Here is a 20,923-nt window from a genome sequence, read left to right as displayed (position 1 = left end):
GACATTTATTGGAGAAAGACTGAATAATAAGTAATAATACAGGAACAAAAAAAAATATTGCTGAGCTTCTAAACATATTCCATGAAAACATTTGCCACTGATGTTTTGCATAGCAAACAGGCCACTAAAGAACCAGTCATTTCAGATTCTTGAATTTTCAGATTTTTGTTCTCTTCCTTCATTGAATTTTCCAGCAATCTTAGAATTAAAATCAAGAGACAATGTGTTTTTTTTAACATATAATTTCACACTCCCCACCCCTGCTTTGCTGTCAAGTATCTGACCCTGGTTTGATAATCTCATTTCCTGAGAATCAAAAAGCTGGAAATTTAAGCTTCCTAGAGTGTTAATTGCGGCCCTGCTCCATTGCTAATCAAAAAATTGGATGTTTTGCATGAAAATGCTTCTCTAATTAATTCTCAGTCATAAATCGCCCTGGTTTTAATAACCCTCCTTGATTGGATAGCCTTTGAAGAGACAGTGCAGCTAATCCGCCAAACTAGAAAAAACACACGGAGAGGAAATAATAAGTGGGCTTACAAGGTACAAACTAGATGATTGCATTAATACTGTCAAACCGAAGGAGTGAGCCTCCTTTCCAGGTTTTTCAGGCGGCACCCTGCACCCCAGCAGAATAAACCATGAAACCAGGAATCATGAACAAAGGCAATTGTCAAAGGGGCCATGCGTCAGAAGTCAAATCTTTTCACCCTCCTTCCATAAAACAGCTATTCCTATCATTTTTCAAAAAGAAGTTTTCTTTGACATTTCCCCCTAGAAACTGGAAATCCAGCAATGCCCACTTGTCACATTGTCTACTTTAATAAGACGGGTTTTGCCTCCCCTCTTCCCTCTCCTGCCTGACAGTGCATTATACATATCGCTAAGAGGTGCTGAACTGAGTTTTCATTATCCAAAATGTCAGGATTCGTTTTTGTCATCAGAGAACACAGCTGGTCTACACCAGAGGCCTTTTGATTAATTCAAATGGAACAAGTCACCTACACATAACTTCGTCTTCCCCATGCTAGGTCTTGCATTCTGCGAGTTTTAATTTACAGCTTGTCAGTTTACGATACCATTTGCTGCCATGGTGGCGCGCAAAGGAAAACAGATAGTCTTAATTAGAAGTACTTTGCATTAACCCTGTGATTAGCAATAAGGCAACAATTGGTAATTTTTAGCTTCAGAGTAGGGCTTATTTAGAATCACTCTCTGCTGTTTGATAATGTCATACAACTATCAGAAGATGCTGGAAATGTATAGATGCCTAATGAGTATTTTTAGTAAGCGCTATTTTTAACATATAAGCAAATACATGTGCGGCTTTCCAGTTGAATTGTAAAACAGTTACATCTATTTTCCCTATAAAACAGTTACAATTTTCCCTAAAAAAATTTCATGGAGGTAGATATAAAAAAGTTATTCCAAAAGAATGACACAGAATAACAGGTTGTGACTAATTATGACAAGAGAAAAAGATTTGAGGTTAATTCTAACTTGAATATAGAACACTCAAACCTAGTCATAACCTTCTACATCTATAAGAGGCTACATTAAAATGCACAAGCCACCACAATGAGATGGTACACCCATTAGAATATCTGAAATTAAAAAGACTAAAAATACCAAGTGTTGGCATACACTGCTGGTGAGAATATAAAATGATACTCTCATGCCAGAAAACTATCGGTTTCTTAAAATTAAATATACACCAATCATTTGGCCCAGCGATACCACTGCAAGGTATTCCCAAGGGAAGTGAAAATTCATATGTCCCATGCAAAACTTCTACATGAATGTTTAGAGCAGCATTACTCACAATAACCAAACATGGGAAACAATCCAAACATGCACCACCAGTGGAAGAATATAGGATGTGGTATCTCCCTATCTATTGTGGCACATGCATACAGCAGCTCACTACTCAGCAATAAAAAGACACAAACTACTGATGTACGCAGCAAATTGGATGAATGTCAAAATCATTGTTGAATGAAAGAAGCCAGTCGCAAACTGTATACTGTATGATTTCACTTATATAAAATTTAGAAATTGCACACTAATCTATTGTGACATAAATAATTTCAGTAACTATACAGGGCTGGGAATGGAGGAAGAAACAGGGCACCATAAAAGAACCAAGGAAACCTGGGTGATGAAAATGTTCTGTATCTTGACAGGTGTACTCATCTATCAAAATGCATCATCAAACTGTTCATTTTAACTGAATGTGGCTCACTGTATGTAAACTATATTGATAAAATAGAAAAATGCACAAGCCACTTCAAATGCTAGTTATTTTGCAAACCTTATGTAATAAAATTCTATTATATTAATTAGTCTACTTTATCATTTATCAGTTGTGTAACTTCAGTCAAATTACATAATTTCTATGAGCCTTGCTTTTCTTAGTCATAAAAAATTAGAAAAGAAGTACCTGACAAAATGATTGTAAGATTCAAGTGATAATTATGTATGTACTAAAAAAAAAAAAAAAATGCTATCTCAATAACTTCTGCTCTTACCTCAAAAAAAAAATAGTTCCCCTTATCTCCCTTCTTAATATAATGTATGACATTCATATATTTCCTCAAGTATTAGTATATTGGAAAAAGCTCTAAATTTGGAGAGAAAACCCTAAGCTTCTGTCTAGCTCAGTGGTCGGCAAACTCATTAGTCAACAGAGCCAAATATCAACAGTACAACGATTAAAATTTCTTTTGAGAGCCAAATTTTTTAAACTTAAACTATATAGGTAGGTACATTGTTATTAACTTAATTAGGGTACTCCTAAGGCTTAGGAAGAGCCACACTCAAGGGGCCAAAGAGCTGCAAGTGTCTCGCGAGCCGCAGTTTGCCAACCACGGGTCTAGCTCAGTTTTGTTTTTTTTTTTAACATGTAACATTGACCTTCTTTTCATTTGTAAAAAGCATGACTATTTATTGCAGGAATGGGGAACATCAGACTCGAGGGCCGTATATGGCCTGCGAAATCATTTGGTCTGGCACTGCCAAGACATCAGGGGTGAGTTAATTAAATGTTTCACCAAATATAGCAGGCTAATTTTTAAGTTGATAATTACGTATGGCCCATGAATGATGCAGCAAATATCCAAGTGTTCCTTGGCAGAAAAAAAGTCCCCCTATCCCTGATTTATTGGGTGATTACTATATGCCTGACACTGTACAAGGAGTTTGGTATATAAGTAAACTCAACTGATGTGGCTCCTGCCTACGTGGAACATAAAATAAATAACAAATACACGTTTTAAACCAACAACAACAAATAATTAACTGAATACAGTGGGCCCTTGACTTATGAGTTTAATTCGTTCCATGACGGAGCTCATAACTCAAATTACTCGTATGTCAAATCTTAAAGTGAACGAGTGAGACACGTGATGCTGGGCTGATGTTGTGGCGTTCACTGTGACGTTCGCTGTGCCAACTAGCGGTGGGGTATCTGAAGCTGGCTCATAACCCGAATTTTAGCTCACAACTCAAAGCAAAAAATCGGCCGAGAGACGGCTCGTATCTCGAAAAACTCATTAGTCGGGACACTCGTAAGTCAAGGCCCCACTGTAATTTTAAGTATGCCATGTGATACAAACATTAAAGCTAACATAGTCTGGGGGTAATTTAAACAAATAAACAAAATCGTAAAAGCTTTTCTAAGGAAGTAATAGTTAGGATAAAAGAAGATACCGATGTAAAATTGTTTAGAACACTGAATGACACTGGTAAGTACTTAATAAGAATTATACAAAGTCGTCTTTTAAGCAGAGAAAATGAGGGCAAGGTGGTGATTTTGACATTCATCCAGTTTGTTGTGTATATCAGTAGTTTGTATCTTTTTATTGCTCAGTAGGACTCTGCTTTTGGATATACCAGGTAAGAAGGCCTCGAGGCCTGAATGAGAATGGCATGTTCTGGGAAGCCCAACATGGCTATGGTGAGAAAGGGGCCAAGGAGAAGTTGCATGTCAGTGGTGGCCAAATCATGCAGAGCCCTATCATGCATGTTAAGGACATGGGGCTTGGTACAAAAGGGACACAAGAAATCACAGAATACTTTTACATCACTCTGATTCCAGTATAATGAATGGTTTGAAGGATTCAAGACATAGGCAGGAACAACCAAGAGGAGAGGGGAGAAAGAACCTAGAGGGGGCAGGAGACATTTGAAAAAGAAACAGTAGACAGGCTGCAAAGGTAGATGGGTTGGGAGACAGTATCAGAAGGATCTGGTGATAGAGTAATTGTGCAAAGCAAAAGTGGGAGACAAGGAAGACTTCCAGGTTTAGCAGTTGGTAAGTCAACAATGTCATTTAATGCCCTTTAACACAGTCATGTACACTGAAAGAAGAGCAGGTTTGGGGGTACGGAGAAGGCAAGATATGAGTTTGATTTAGACTTATTCGGTGTTGGTGCCTAAGACCCAGCCCAGAGAGGTCACAAAATCTGTACTGCTTGCCTCAGAGGGTCACTGATGACAATACTTTTTATTACATACCAGAGGCCCGGTGCACGAAATTCATGCACAGAGGGGGGGGGGGAAGTGGTGTGTGTCCCTCAGCCCAGCCTGCACCCTCTCCAATTTGGGATCCTTTGAGGGATGTCCGACTGCCCGTTTAGGCCCGATCGGGTGGGATAGGGCCTAAACGGGCAGTCAGACATCCCTCTCACAATCCAGGACTGCTGGCTCCCAACTGCTCACCTGCCTGCCTGCCTGATTGCCCCTAACCATTTCTGCCTACAACCTGATCACACCTTAACCACTCCCCTGCCAGCCTGATTGATGCCTAAATACTCCCCTGCCAGCCAGATTGCCCCTAACTGCCCTCCCCTGTCGGCCTGGTCACCTCTAACTGCCCTCCCCTGACAGTCTGGTCGCCCCTAACTGCCCTCTCTTGCCAGCCGGGTCGCCCATAACTGCCTGCCCCTGAAGGCCTGGTTGCCCCCAACTGCCCTCCCCTGTAGGCCTGGTCGCCCCCAACTGCCTGCCCCTGCAGGCCTGGTGGCCCCCAACTGCCCTCCCCTGCAGGCCTGGTCGCCCCCACTGACCTCCTCTGCCAGCCTAGTCGCCCCCACTGACCTCCCCTGCAGGCCTGGTCCCTCTCAACTATCCTCTCCTGCAGGCCTGATTGCCCCCAACTGCCCTCCCCTGCAGGCCTGGACCCTCCCAACTGTCCTCCCCTGCTGGCCATCTTTGACCACATGGGGGCGGCCATCTTGTGTGTTGGAGTTATAGTCAATTTGCATTTTACCTCTTTATTATATAAGACAGAAATTATTAACATTTTAAAAACTGTTATTTAAAATTCACAGAAACACAGAAAGCCTCCTGGACCTCTAGTCTCTCTCAAAGCACCTCCCAGCCTCCCACATGGTGACAGAGAACTAACTGGAAGGACACCGAGTAACTGTAAGATTGACAACTGGACTACGTGTGGGGTAGGAGGGAAAAGGTGGTTCTGGCCTTGCGCACTGTAAGAGAACTAGTCTGGCAACTTCTAGCCAAAGTCTGAGGGACTATTTGAACGTCTCAAAGGAAGAATCATGAAGTATTCAGATTGGGTTTCCTGTTGATATGTAACAAATTAACACAAATGTGGCATCTTAGAACAACACAAAGGTATTTACCTCACAAATACTGTGGGTCAGAAGTCCAGGCCTGGGTTAGCAGGGTATTGTGCTTAGGGTCTCACTAGCCTGAGATCAAAGTGTCAGCCAAGGGCCTCTTCCTAGTTCGCTCAGGTTCTCAGCAGAATTCCTTCCCTGTGGTTGTAAGACTGAGGCCCTGGCTTTCCTGCTGGCCATTTAATAGGGGCCACTCTGATCTCCTAGAAACCACTCTCAGTCCTTGCCACATGGCCCACTCTTCTCACAAGAACTGCTTCTTCGAGACTAGCATCTGCTACTGCCTGGTCTCACTTGATTAAGTAAGGCCCACCAACGATAATCTCCCTCTTAATTAAGTCAAAGACAAATCATTAGGGACTTTAATCACATCTGCAAACTCCCATCATGGTTTCCAGATCATGTAAGCTAATCCTGAGAGTGACAGATAGTACATCATATTAACAGATCTGGCCCACACACCAAGGGAGGAATTATAAAGGTCATGGATCATTTGGGTCATTTAACAGTTCTGCCTCACACTAGTGGGAATAAGAACGATATCATTCAAAACAGAAAGCCACTAACCAAAAAATATCAAAGAGGGAAGAAAGGAGATATCTTTATATTCCACCTTGGAAGTGCTAACATATTAGTGGATGATTTCTAGCAAGGAAGGCTACCCCAGAACTCTGGGTAAACTGAACATACACATCAGGACATCCTAGGAAGAACAGAAGGTCATTCACCATGAAAAGCTGCACTGTGTAAACCAGTGGACTGGGATATAGCCTTCAACTAAATAACCATACCCACAACTCCTGCAGACTGAAGGGAGGGGCAGAGGCAGAAGAAGGGAAAGCTTAGAGAGTTTTGTTTTGTTTTTAATAAGGCAGACTGCACATCCACCAGAATAATGAAAACTTAGGCTGATAAAAATCATGTTATTGAGACTATAGAACAACTGAACTCTCATGAAATTTCTCATTAATTCTGTAAGTTTAAAGTGCCTGTTGGTACCTTCTAAAGCTAAACACATGCTTCTCGTGACCCAGCAATTCCACTCTGAGGTCTATCCCAAGAGCAGTGAGTGCATGTGTACAAAATTGTTCACAGCACATTAATTTATAATAGCCCCAAAGTGGAAATAATAAATTTCTATTAGCAGGGAAGGAATAAGTTGCCGATGATCATACAATGGAATACTACATAGCAATAAAAACAATCTGATACATAAAAAAAATGAAGGAATATCACAGATATCATGAATCTCACAGATATGTTCAGCAAAAGAACTAGATACATACACATTGTATAATTCTATTTATATAGAGTTAAAGAACAGACAAAACTATTAATAGTGATAGCACTGGAAATCACAATAGTGGCTACATTGGTGTGGGGGATGGAAGTGAGTGGACAGTGACATGAAAAACCTGCAGGTTGCTGGTTACATAGGTTAACAGACAGGCAAAAATTTAGCTGTACATTTAAGAGTATTTTACACACTTACTGTCAGTATATTCCACATCAATATAAAGTGAAATAAAAAAAATAAGGGAGTAGAAAAAGGGGAGAAGAAAGGGAAAGGATTCAGTTCGTAGGGAATTAAAAGTTCATGTGTTAGAGACAATTTCTGTTTACACAATGTATATTACATAAATTTCAAATCTCAAAGTGTAAAATGAAATAATTATGTCTAACAACTAAACAAATACCACCTAAAATTGAGTTAATTATTCCCCTGGGGCATTTAAATTATTTGTGGAGTAAAATTCTGAGTTAGTGACATTGAAGATCAAAACAATTTGAAGAGAAATGGCCATGTTCATTCCGGCCCTAAATATTCATCTCTAGTGTGGATATAAGTGGAAAGTGCAGATCACGAGAGAGCCACTCAGTGCTGCCCTCTTGGTTAGAGAGATCTGTGAATCCCACCCAGACCATCACAAAGAATGCCACTCACTTAACATCACGAGATTGGGAGGATCACTCAGGTAAACCTTTTCTCAATATCTAACTGAAGGACTTCTGTTAAAGAAGAAAACAGAGGTCAAAAAAAAAGTTTCTAAAGACCATTCTAGGAGAGTCTACTTGAACTTATTTGTCCATTAGCATATTTATTTATTCACTAATTTACAAAAATGTATTGAGGGTCTCCGATGTGTGGAGAATGTTGCTAGGTGCTGCAAGGTCTCAGATAAATTAGCCACAGTTAACATTTACTCAGTACTCACTATGTGCCAGGCACAGCTCTAAACAAGTTACACGTTTTCACTCATTTCTTCCTCACTAGGGTCCTAGAAAATAAAACTCATGCACAAAGGAGTTGCCCAAATTCATGCAGGTAGAAAGCCTGACGGCAGAGACCACACTCTGAACCTCTAACTAGTTCTCAGGCTCAAATAGGACAAGATAGTGACCAAGTAACTGAGACTCGAAAAGCTAGAGCTCTGGACTTGAATCAGAGTCACAGAAATCATGTAATTTCTCTTCATAACTGAGTAAACTGGTTGAGTGGCTCGCATGAAATCAAAGAGTAAACTATTAAGAAAGATGGATGGCAACTTGATTTTAATAATAATAAAAATACTGAATACATCTCGGAATAAAAATTGAAGAATTCATATTCTTCAGAGAATAAAATAAGGGACTAAAACCAATAAAGCAACCAAAGTCTAGAAAAGAGAAGGCAGTATTTGCAATTTTTAACTAGAAGGAGAGAAGAAAACAGTAACTCCAACACTCTGGACTTAGGAAGGGAAATAGTGACAGGTAATCAAGAACTGCTAAACAGGAGGGAGTTGACAGTAGATTAGATTAGGTAGATTACATACAGTTATATTAGATTGGAAAGACCTAAACAAAACTAAAAATATCTACCCAAGTCACCACATTGGAAAAGTGGGAATCAGCCAAATTCCTATCTCTAGCTCAAACTCCACACAGAATGAGTCACCATGTCCAACTGATTCTACCAGTTAGCTTTTGGGTTTATTCTCACCTCTCCATTCTCACGGCTACTACCTTTCTAAAAGGCTGGTAAAATCTTCTAAAAGCTCTCGCCTGAAAAAACACCACCACTTGCCTCCTTGACTGCAACCTCACTGTCCTCAATACATCCTCACAGTCACCAGAATATTTTAAAGTGCAGATCTGATTATGTCACTCTCCTGCTTTACTCTTACAGACTCCATCTTACCCACAGGACCAAAACCATGCCTTCTTGCTGTTGTACCAGGTCCTTTGAGATCTGCCCACCTGTCTCCCTTGTCTAGGTCCAATCCTCCCCGTACACTCTGTGCTTCAACCACAACAAAACACCTACAATTCCACAATGCTCTCACCCATCTGTATGTGTTGTTTTACAACCTCTCCCAACTTGCAGTGACTGCCCTTGCCCTGCTCAGTCTGGTTATCTCATCTTTCCAAGTTCAGTATAAAGATTCCGCCTTTGAAACACCTTCAAGGTGTATGCTTTCCCCTGGGAACATTAAATGCTTTCTCCTCCATGCTCCCCAAAGTACTCATAACATTCATTAAAACTATCTGTTGGCAAGTCTTGTCTTCCTTGCTCCTAGAACTCTCCCATAGTCAGCGTCCCGGAAGCAGGATCTAGAATATAACTGGCCTAAAAATGTTGACTGTATGTTGTCACCTACAACATCTCAATGGATACTCCCAACAGCCCTAAGAAATAGGCAGGATAAGTGTTGCTAACTTAATTATACAAATGAGTGACCTGGGGATCAGAAAAGTAAAGTGACTTGCCTAGTAAAAGCAGGATACGTAATAGGTTGTCCTTCCACTAAACTATGATGCTTCCCCAAGCAGCTCAAAGCACAAATAGCCGCACCAATATTCCACATATGAACATCACTAACCAAGTGAACAGGGATATGTAAATTAGTTAACTGGGGCTGAAATCAGACATTAATGTCCAAACAAGCAGGGACTTCTTTGAGCTAAGTGGGCATGAGTATGCAAATGAACTGGCTGCAATTCAGCAGATGTCATCACGGTTCTAGGAATGAACATCCTATATTTTGACTATTACAATACAGGGTAGGACAAAGTGGGTTTGCAGTTGTTCACATGGAAAATAATACAATAGTTAATAATAAAAGAATAAACTCTGTTTTGTGTACTCACAACTGTAAAGCTACTTTTGGCATATGCTGTATTCACGTAGCAGTCATACCTACTATCATATATTACTACAATGTGGGCTTTTCAAGTTTAAAATTGTTTTGAAGCCAAAAGTAACTTGGTGTATATTTTTACCCACACCAAAACTCGAAGCTGGAAATAGATGTGAGCTCACAGAACTCTGCAACCTTCATACAGAACCAGCTGCCACTCCCAGTTCAAGGTGAACAAGCTACCCTGGTGCTAGATTAGGCTGATCCTTCATGACCCAGCCCGTCAAGATCTTCAGCCCAATCTACCATAGGCAGTCTGATACATTGCACCACAGTAACTGCATTTAAAGCAAAGTTGTTTTTCCGAGGGGACTTTTAATAATACAGTGGCATGGCTATACCACTTGACCACCATTCAGAAAATCCAGTGTGTGATTACACTTAGCTTTTGCTCAAGTATAATAATGACTTTTCTTTTTCTATCACACTAGTACACCAGAGGTCCCTACCAATTCTTAATCTCTTATTGTTATAATGATAATGGCCAAAGTCATTCACAGCAGCTTTATTGTTCTTTCTATCCTGAAAGTAAGATTGTAATCAGTGGAGATCTAGAAACATAAAATGACTCAATTATTAGAAAATATTATAACCGGTTCATGTTATGAAACGAGAAAAGCTAGCCTCATTTTCATATGTTTACCCCTGCCATGCCCACCCCTGCTTCATCCTTTACAAGCAGCTTGAAACTTAAGTACTTATGAACTCCTCCCTGCCTGTCCCAGCTCTTGTATACACATCTCGGTTACACATATACAACTCCAGCACAATGCAGACCACTGTGCTGTGATCACTTGTTTGCATGTTGAATTAATTAGGATATCTAAAAGTAAGGCTAAAAGTAACAGAGAACCAAAATACTAGTGACTTGAGACAGTTTATTCCTCTCTCATGGAGAAGTCTGGGATGGGACAGTGGCTCTGTTCATCAGAGGTGTGACAGACACCCCACATATGAGAAGCCCAGGCTCTTTCTATCTCCTTGCTCTGCCACCACAAGGGTGCCATCTCACCTGCATGGTCTGGGATGGCACATCACCACATTCCATCATACTGTGTGTGTGAACATCCTCATCCTTGCACTGGGTGGGGAAGGAAAGAGAGTCTATCCCTTCCCTTTAAATGTAAGTTGCAGTGAATGTGAAGTTGCACACATCAAATTCACTCACTTCCTACTGGTAAGAATTAAATTACATGCATGGGTGGCTGCCAGGAAAGCTTAGAAATGTTTACATTTTGGGTGTCCATGTGTCTGGCTGAAAATCAGAGCCTCTATTAATGCACAGGAAGGGAAAACAAATGTGGGGGACAAGTGCCAGTTTCTGGGACACAGTCATGTTCCCTTTCTCCCTTTCAGCCTTCAAAGGGTTCTGTTAGTTATTGTATCCTAAAGGCCTGGTGAAATAATCATCAGAGATCTCAACAGATTCAATAAATAAACAGAAAGCCCTAGAAAACCTAGGTGAGGCGACAATAGTCTAATAACTGCTGGCTTCCCTTAATGCTAGGTTCTGACACCCTGAGGGAAGACGAGGGAGAGGAAGAAACAGGCAAGTGGGGAGGGAGCCCCCCTGTCCTGAAGCTGTCTTCTCATGAACGACCTTAGGCACAGTGCTAGTTACATCAACAACCTGAGGCACAGGAGGAGTTCCAGTGGAACAGGGCAGGCTAAACAACCAATCACGTGTCACAGAAAACTCCAAATGTGGTTTAGACCTCTACATGGAAATATTACACTACAGGTATGGTTTTATGTTTAAAGACTTAACATTTTTTAAAGTTGGTTATATTTCTATTTTTTTTTATAAAATGTATATGAGTGTATATGACATTTGCACAGTTTTAAAAATAATAAAACAAAAAAAACCAGTATTTCCACCACTTAGCTTAACAAAACAGTACCATAATCCTCAAAGCCCCTGTGCTCCTCTCTCTGTCTATCCTCCTCCATCCTCTCCAGGTGTGATCTCCCACCGGAGATTCATATTTATGCTCCTACCTTGCCTTCTTCACACTCGGAACACATGAGGATGTACATGACTAAAAAAGATAACTATTCAGTTGTTTCTGGCCTGCATACAGATGAAGTTAGACTATCCATATGCATTTGAGATTCAACCAAGTGAAGGTTTAGTATAGTTCATTTATTTTCATTGCTACATAGCATTCCACTGTATGGCTATACCACGGTTTACGAATCCATTCTCCTCTTGACCTAGGTATTTCAGTTGTTTCCAGGTTTTGTTATTCTGCTATGAAGAACACTTGTCAATAGGTTTTGCCTTTCAATTTAAGTCCTCAACCCATCAAAAATTTATTTTCCTAAATGACATAAGGTTCAAAGTCAATGTATTGTTTTGTTTATGAAGATTCAATGGTCTCAGCACCCATTACTGACTACTCTATCATGTCCCTACAAAAGTGCAATGTCATCTCTGTCCCACATCTGAGTACTTGGTTTTATAATGGTGCCTCAGGTGCCACACAGAAGAAGGGAAAAGGGGACGATGAAGTGGGCATTTAAGCAGCTGTGTCTCAGGGCCCACAACCCCACTTAGATCAACCATCTCCGCTTTAATCCGTTTTCTATGCTGAACTGTGAAATAAGACTTAAACTGAAGATAGGATCTATGACTGAAAAGTCAATTTGCAAGCACTAGGTTTGAGTTCTAAAGCACTCTCTACCATTAAAACCTACTGTTTTACTTTCTAGACATCATATCACATACATGTTTACATCAATTTATTCTGAATTTTTATAACATCACTTCAGATAAGATCATTTCTATTATTAAATGTAACATTACTTTCTGAAGCGTGTCTTACTGAAACAATGATAAACTTCTGTAGCATCCTCATCAGTTTTTAATGTCTCTCACTATAAACCATAAGTGTTTGTTGTCCTATTTTCTTAAAAAGCTCAATAATAATTAGTTACATCCTATCAAGTACTCAAACTGCCAAAAATTTAATTTCTCATGATCCAAAAGACTAAAAAATGAGCAAAACTGTTTTTTTCTTTCTTATTAAGACATTAATGTGAGCCAAAAAATGAAAAATAACAAAGAAGCTTTTAGAATTTTCTGTTATATTTTGTTATAAGTTTTTGCTGTTATTTTTTCATACTTTGGTGTGTGTTTTTTCCAAAATAACTATTACTTGAATTATAAAGAAAAATGCATATGTACAATTTTTAAAACTCAAATATGTATCTTAAAGCATTCCTTCTTTCTGTATGAATGAATGACAATTAGTAGAACAAAATTTTTATTAAAAAAAGAATAAGATTATTTGTCATCAGCTAGTTCTGCTCGCTAACCAAGGTTATTTCTCACAGTGAGGTTCCTCTCAGGCTTCGCCCAGGCTCTGCAGCAGCTCTTCATCACTCTCGGGATCCACTGTCCCCTGACCTCAGGCTCCCCCACCTGCTTCAGCTACCATGGCTACAGAGGGTGTTGAATGATCTGGGTTATGCAGAAAAAGAAATCCACTTTATGTAAATTAAATCCACAAAGAACTTTTTAAAGTAAAACATTTACATTGCATAGAGTAAGACTACGAGATGGTACACTCAATAACAATCTTGGCATAAGAATATTCTTATTTCCTAAACAGTTTGAAACAATGCACTGGTCTGTGCATAACATGAGGAGAGTATATTTAATACTACTACTTAGGAACAGATAAAGAAGTTGGCATTTATAAAAACTGCATTATAATTTCATTATAGGACAAATCTTACATATAAGTTCAGTCTTTTTAAAAGTAAGAATATAAATATACAAGAGGAAGAAGAATTAATTTTACACACTATTTTAGAACCTACAACAGAAGAGATAATTATGAAAGATGAAGGTTATTTTGAAATATTTATATGCAACTTTCAGAAGAAAAAGAGCATGCATTTTTTCATGTCCCTTGCATATTGTTATTAACAAGTCATCAAGCAAAACTGAAAAGACTACAAAGAATTTTCTAATCAAATTTCAGGACATAAAGCTTTACAAGCACTTCTAATATTTAAGGCTGTGGAACAAATATGTGGTATGAGTATAAAATTGCTGTACCTCATTTCAGCCAAAATGTCCCTGAAAATGTGTGCGCAATTTAAATCTTGCTTTAAATGCTCCATTATAGAGCAGCTTGCTATTTAAGAGACTCCTATTATATATCCTTCTGTAAAAAGAAAAATCAATTCATAGTTAACCTATTTCAGGAGTGGGAACTTTTTTTTCTGCCAAGGGCCATTTGGATATTTATAACACCATTTGAGGGCCAGAAATCACCCTGCTATATTTGGTCAAACATTTAGTTAATTCACTCCTCATGCCTTGGCAGGGCCAGACCAAATGATTTCCAGCGCCTTGTATGGCCCACAGACTGGACGTTCCCCACCCCTATCTTTATATATATAATTTATTTTTTAACTTTATTCATTATATTAGTTGGTGTGACATTGATCAAGATGAACATATAGGTTTCATGTATGGATTTCTGTATATTGCACCCACTCCTGCCTTAAAGCAAGGTACTTCCAAACAGATTAATTACATACAAAATCATGAAGTATTCACAACCCCAGTCACCAAAAACGCATTAGAGAGAAAAACTCCAAAAATACAGGTCAGGTCAGTATCAGAGCCCAGGTTTCCCAGATGCCAGTGCTTCCATCTTTATACGTAAAGCAAACCACTTAGAGAAGTCAATTCTCAAGTGGGTGGAGCTTTACAGGCTGATTTAATGTCAAAGCTACAGAAATGCCACTCATTAAACTAATGGGAATGAAAGTGGCATCTAATGCTAATATTATTAAGTGCAAATGGAAGCACTAAGTAGCCCCAAGACAGAAAAGAAACTGTAATAAAAACTGAGTATATACTTCTACTTGGATCAATGACAAGTAATGTTCTCTACCCATTCGGGAGTTTTATTATCTTTAAACATGCGTGAAGACAAATCACAGGACTCCTATTCTGTTTATCAACGCTCCCACTAGGACTTCTCAAATAAGTAGGCTTGTTCCTACAAATAACACATTTGGAGATATTGAGGCTAGAGGCCGCCTTCAGGGTATATTTCTTATAGTCTCTTCCAGCCAGGTACTGTCCTCGGCACTGGAATGCACTAATGAATAAAGCTTGCATTCTGGGTATGCTGAGGCAAGTGTAGAAATTTAACAAGACATGTATTTATGGAGTATTACAGAAAAAAAAAAAAAACATGCAGTAAAGAATGGCCGGATGGGGGTGGGGGCAGGATGCTGGAAGAGGTCAGGGAGAATAGTGAAATGTGGGCAGGAGACCCAGATCTGGAGGTCATCTGCACCCAGGCACTAGGCCGAGCTTGGTCCCAGCTGAGATCACCTGCGGAGAGTCTATGGAGTGAGCACAGGAAAGATCTCGAAACCAAACCTTGAGACACTTCAGAGAGCGCTTGAGAAGACTCGGAGAACATCAGGGGAAGATAAAAACAATAGCTGCTGACAGATCAAGTGAGATGAACACAGAAAAGCAAGCACTGACCTGGCCAAGATGGAGGCCACGGGTGGCCTTGAGGAAACCCAACTCAGTGCAGCAGTGAGACTGGGGAGAGGAGAAAATGAGCCAAAGAAGCGGGCACAGTTCTAGTTCCACAATGATACATTGTTAAAGCACCATTTTAATTTAAATCTATCACAGCTATTCTAATTGTTCCAGGGTTTGAATATCTAATTTTATAGTCACAATATCCCCCTATGTGATCAGAACTAATAACAGCTCTATTTTTTATTATTATTTTGTTGTTGCCAATCCTCACCAGAGGATATTTTTCCCATTGATTTTTAGAGAAAGTGGAAGGAAGGGATGGAGCGAGGGAGAAACGGAGGGAGAAGCAGAGGAGGAGGAGGGGGAAGGGGAGAGAGAGAGAGATATCCATGTGTCATCGATTGGTTGCCTCCTACATGCCCAGGACAGGGCCGGAAATGAACCTGCAAGCCAAGTACATGCCCTTGACCAGGAATCTAACCCAGACCCTTCAGTGTGGGCCAACACTCTGATCACTTAGCCACACAAGCCAGGCATCAGCTCTATTTCTGAAATGAGAAAACAGAGGCACAGTGGTGCTAAATAGTCTAAAAGCTTATTTTGGACATGAGCGGCAATATTTTGTTATTTTTTTGAGATAATTTGTCCATCAGTTATCTTATCCTCCCGGTGAATCACACATTAAACCTGAAAAGCTACACTCAAGCTAAATGTTCATTAAAACTAATACCAACACGGCTGTCTAAGCACTACAATGAAGCAGTGAGAGGCTCCAAACAACAGGAAGTCTATGATTAACGTAGACACAGACTCACAAGTTAGATTTCCACCTGTTATCACACACGCTTTGAAATAGCATCCCCACCTCTTCAGCCCAATTGCCAAGGGCAGACTATATAACGAACCATCTGTACTCTAACAGTTAGAGCCAATTGAGATGGGCTGATGATACCAAAGAAATCTCATCTTTTTCCATTCTTTTTCCCCCCTGTGTGCTGCTGAATAACATTTTTAATTGCATGATAAATTGAAAATGTTGGCAGGAACTTAACTTCTGTAAAATTGGAGCTATTTTTAATGTTACTTTGATGGTCTTTTCTGGTGGATTTTTTACTGCTTTGCCTGCAACAGAAGGAAATTTGACCCTATGAACCAAACCTCTAGGAGGCAAAGCCTGCAGCTCCACGGCCTTGAGGAGACAAAGATCGCCTGCCTCCCTCCAATGATCTGACTGAACTGTTGCATTATCCCTTCTTGAGGACAAGCTGAAAGGCAGATCTCACGGTGGTCCAAGGACCAGAGTAATAGACTAACTGAAAGGATGGCCATTTTTAATGGAAAATAGGTGTGATTTTCCTACTGAAATGTGAAAAGCATTCAGTAGAGAAACTTTTGTTCCTGAATGAAATGCCACCAAACCTTACAAAACCTGGTCAGCTGATCTATTCTTGCACCAGGCAGGTGATGTGTCAGCTCAGCAAAATTGCTTTTTAATGATTATGTTGAGCTTGATATGCTTGCTAACTACTATCTCCCCTTGTAACCAGAGATAAATCCTCCTATTTTGCTGAACACTGAAAAGTACAATGGACTATTGCTTGGAAGTTCCATACTTCAATTAAGTTTTGAAAGATGGGACAGTTCCTAGTTAGATTATAGTGACTCTTCAATTAACCATCCTTACATAATGAAATTCCTCTGTAACTTACTTGGATTTTTAAATGTTTTTCAATTACACACAGCGGTGTTGTCCTAGGCCAGACTCAAGGGCAACATTTCTATTTAGTAAAGGTGCGTACAACCTCAGAGAACAAAAATCTACACATAGCCTCTACATCTCCTTTGGGCATCTTCCTACCTCTCAAAGGTAAGCACTTTATCCTGCTTCAGACCTCAGCTGCCTCTTTCCTCCTGTCACTGAGTCAGCCAGTATTTACTGAACATTTACTACACCAGGCACTGTACTAAGAACAGGAAATAAAATAGTATTTCCCCCATGGAGCTTATAGTTTTGTGGCAGCCTCCAACGAGTGAGTGTTAATACACATGATAGTGTGGAAAGTGCTCAGAAAGAGAACATTAAGGATGTGAGCACACACCAGGGCCCACAACTTCAGTTTGTGTGTGTGTGTGTGTGTGTGTGTGTGCATGCGCGCACATGCAAGTAAATGCTCATGTGTGCTTGCACATGTAAGTGCACACACATGTGTCCGTGTGCATATGTGTCTGTTTATGTTAGATTAGGGAGAAGAGAGCTCTTTAGTATAAGTTACAATTAAATTTAAGTTGGAAAGCTGAGAATTTAGCAAGACAAAGAGACAAACAGAATGCATATGAAAACTCTGAAGAGACAGTACTAGCAATTACAATAATACTTGAGGAGAAAGAGACAGGCATAGCATTTACTATAAAATTACACTTTGTAAACACTATTCACATCTTAACTTACCTAACTTTCACAACAACCTCGTGGATAAGTACTATTGTTTCTATGCCCATTTAGAGATAAGAAAACAGAGGCACAGAGATTACGAAGCTAGTAAATGGGAAGCTAAATTTGAAAAGTGGGCAATCTGGATCCAGACCCTCTAGTCTTCACGATCTCTTATTCTCTCAAGAGACCAGGGAGGTGGGGGCACACAACTGAAAATCATCCCCCACGGCGAGGGCCCAGAGTGCTTACTATTCTTACCCACTATCTAACAAAAAAAGAGAAAGAATCCAGTGTCAGTGGTTTATCCTTGTCGACTAGTTGTGCCTGAGTTGAGTGACAGGCTGCACTGCTGGCCCGTAACCACTTGGGGGTCTAAGTGTTGAACGCAGGGCTCTGGTGGAACAGAAGGTGATGGCAGGGAGGCTGTGCATGCACGGGAGGGGGGAGGGGGGGCTCGGCATTTTCTAATTTTCTACTCAATTAAGCTGTGAATCTAAAATTGCTCTAAAATATTAAGCTTACTAAAGAATAAAAATGAATTATCAGGATTCATGCTAAAAAAGAAAGATTTTGTTTGTCACCATTGAAGGAATTTTATGTACTAGAAGCCAGGGGGCAAGAAATTATGAAGGTAAATTTGAACTATTTCTTAAGCCAACTCTGAAATTAAAATTAGGACACTGTGAGTATGGAAGACACCTCTAGCCTTAGATAATCGGTTACACCCTCCCCAAGTGGCAGTTAAGTCCGATCAGTCCTATAAAACTGTGCGTTGTGTTTCTATCAGTCCCTCCCAAACAATCGTTGCAGTCCACCCTAAGCTCCCAAGGAGGTCGCCGCCAGCCACAGCCTGGGCACAATCCTCCTTCGCTCTCTGTCCCATCAGAGGGGTCTTTCCTTCCTGTGCTCCAATGCTAACTCTCCATGCTCCTGGATTGGAGACTCCGAGATGCAACCTCATGTTTTCCAGCACATACAGCAACACTTTCATATTAAATAAAATGCTGGCAGGCTAATCTCCTTTTCCTTATGTCCTCAAACATATTTCTAAACTTTGAGCTCTGGAATTACTACTCTGATGTAACTATGGGAGAGCACAGCAGGATCGCTAGAAAAATGCAGACATTTATATTAATAACAAAGGTAAACATAGGAATGACGAGGCGAGAGTCTTTAAATCCAGAAAGACTGGCTGTTTACATCATAACATTTTGATGTAGAACAGTGGTTCTCAACCTTCCTAATGCCGTGACCCTTTAATACAGTTCCTCATGTTGTGGTGACCCCCAACCATAACATTATTTTCGTTGCTACTTCATAACTGTAATTTTGCTACTGTTATGAATCGTAATGTAAATATCTGATATGCAGGATGTATTTTCATTGTTACAAATTGAACATAATTAAAGCATAGTGATTAATCACAAAAACAATATGTAATTATATGTGTTTTCTGATGGTCTTAGGCAACCCCTGTGAAAGGGTCATTCTACCCCCAAAGGGGTCGCAACTCACAGGTTGAGAACCGCTGATGTAGAGCTATGGTGAGTCTAAAAAACTAAATATTTAATTGTCTAGGCTGGTCACCTCAAAATACCCCAAGTGCCTCCAATGCATTGAAACTGAAAGTGGTCTTATCCATCCATCATAGGAAAGCCCACACTTCTAAAATAGCTCAAATAATCATTCCCTTCCCTCATCTCCTCTAGCAATTATATGCATACCATCTACTCAGTTGGTAACATTCACTTTCTGATATTGTTATTGACATGCATGCCTTGGTTTCAGAACTAGATCCCAAATCATTATCTTTTCTTTCCTTGCACTTGACCTCTATCCCTTCCGAAGCCTAGAATGTGCTGCACTTGGCAGGCCCTCACAGATCTTTCTGGAATGATTACACTTACCATGATTAGGTCCTTTTTGTCAAAGAAGAAAATGCTATTGGTATGATTTGTTATTTGCTTAAATTTACTTGTTTTTTTCCTTCAGATCAGCCCTGTTTAGTAGTCACGTTTGGGTATCAAATAACCTGTGTATCAAAGTTATGTTCTTTGGAACATACTATTTAAAGGCATCCTTCCTCCCTTTAAATAATGACAGAAGCCAAATTTGCCTTTTCCAAATCTCAGATACTCCTGACATATTCCAGGAGGGACTGAGAACATTAAGCAACGGTGGGAGCCACAGACTGACATTCCCCTGGACTGTGACCAGACTCACATCTGCCATCTTTAAACAGAAGAGACTAATGGTGTCTCTTTTTGCTTTGAGCTCCCATTTGAATGTTGGCAGGTGTGTAAGTCCTGTGGCCACAGTGATAGCTTTAGCCGCTTGTCCACAGATACTAGGAAATGATAGAAGCAGGTTATCAAGTCTTTAAACCCTGCCCCTTGAAAGAATCCTGTGAATTCAAACCTGAACTTCGCATGCTGCATACTTCAGGTCTTCCTCCAGAAAACTAATTTTTCCCCCAAAATTTGATCACCCACCTTGGAGTTCTCCACTCCGACTGTAGAGCTCCCGTCTCTGCTCTCGCAAGTAGGCACTCATGCTGATGGCGTGGGAGGACGATTCAAACCTGCATGAAACGCAGGGAAACAATGGTCAGGTGGTAACCAAACAGGCGATGCGGGCTACAGATTCCAAAGTACTCTCCTCTAGTCTGTGATGCCCCAGTGGGCCACACCAGGACACTCTGGCTATGCCACGACAGGCCAGGCGTGGGCTGCCACAGACCTGGATTTATGAACGGGCTCCCGGCTAATGCTCCTCCACAATGGCATTGGGATCTTCTGCCCACTTTCCACTTCAGATGGCCCAACTCTGATCAACTTTCTTTGGTCTCCAGATCCTCTGCCAGGATCCCTACACACACAGCAAAGAGTAGCTCATAAGGTCATTCTAACTTTGCCTGTCCAGCTCAGAAGCTATTGGTAGCTGCCAGCTGTCACACAGAAGTCCTGGATGCTCAGAGCAGACATCGTGCCATTCTAAGTCCCCCGTTAGAGGATTAGACAATGGGCATGCTAGGAATGCTGCTGATTCAGACGTGGGGAACCTATTTCTGCAAGGGCCGTTCAGACATTTACAACATCATTTGCGGGCCATACGAAATGATGGCCTTAAGAATTAGCCTGCT

The 20,923-nt window shown here is 40.4% G+C and overlaps 1 protein-coding gene across 4 annotated transcripts in view; it reads right to left on the bottom strand.

The window, feature by feature from the left end:
• EXOC4 (exocyst complex component 4) overlaps window positions 1-20,923 on the bottom strand; it is a 753,652-nt gene that overhangs the window by 507,355 nt on the left and 225,374 nt on the right. For all 4 annotated transcript variants that reach the window (XM_059711814.1, XM_059711816.1, XM_059711817.1 and 1 more), the window contains exon 9: window positions 20,274-20,362. In XM_059711814.1, the coding sequence (XP_059567797.1) occupies window positions 20,274-20,362 (89 nt within the window). The remainder of the gene's footprint in view (window positions 1-20,273; window positions 20,363-20,923) is intronic.

The sequence above is a fragment of the Myotis daubentonii genome, chromosome 10 (genome assembly GCF_963259705.1).
Source record: "Myotis daubentonii chromosome 10, mMyoDau2.1, whole genome shotgun sequence".
Classification (NCBI taxonomy): Eukaryota; Metazoa; Chordata; class Mammalia; order Chiroptera; family Vespertilionidae; genus Myotis; species Myotis daubentonii.
This window is presented reverse-complemented; position numbering and strand designations above follow the sequence as displayed.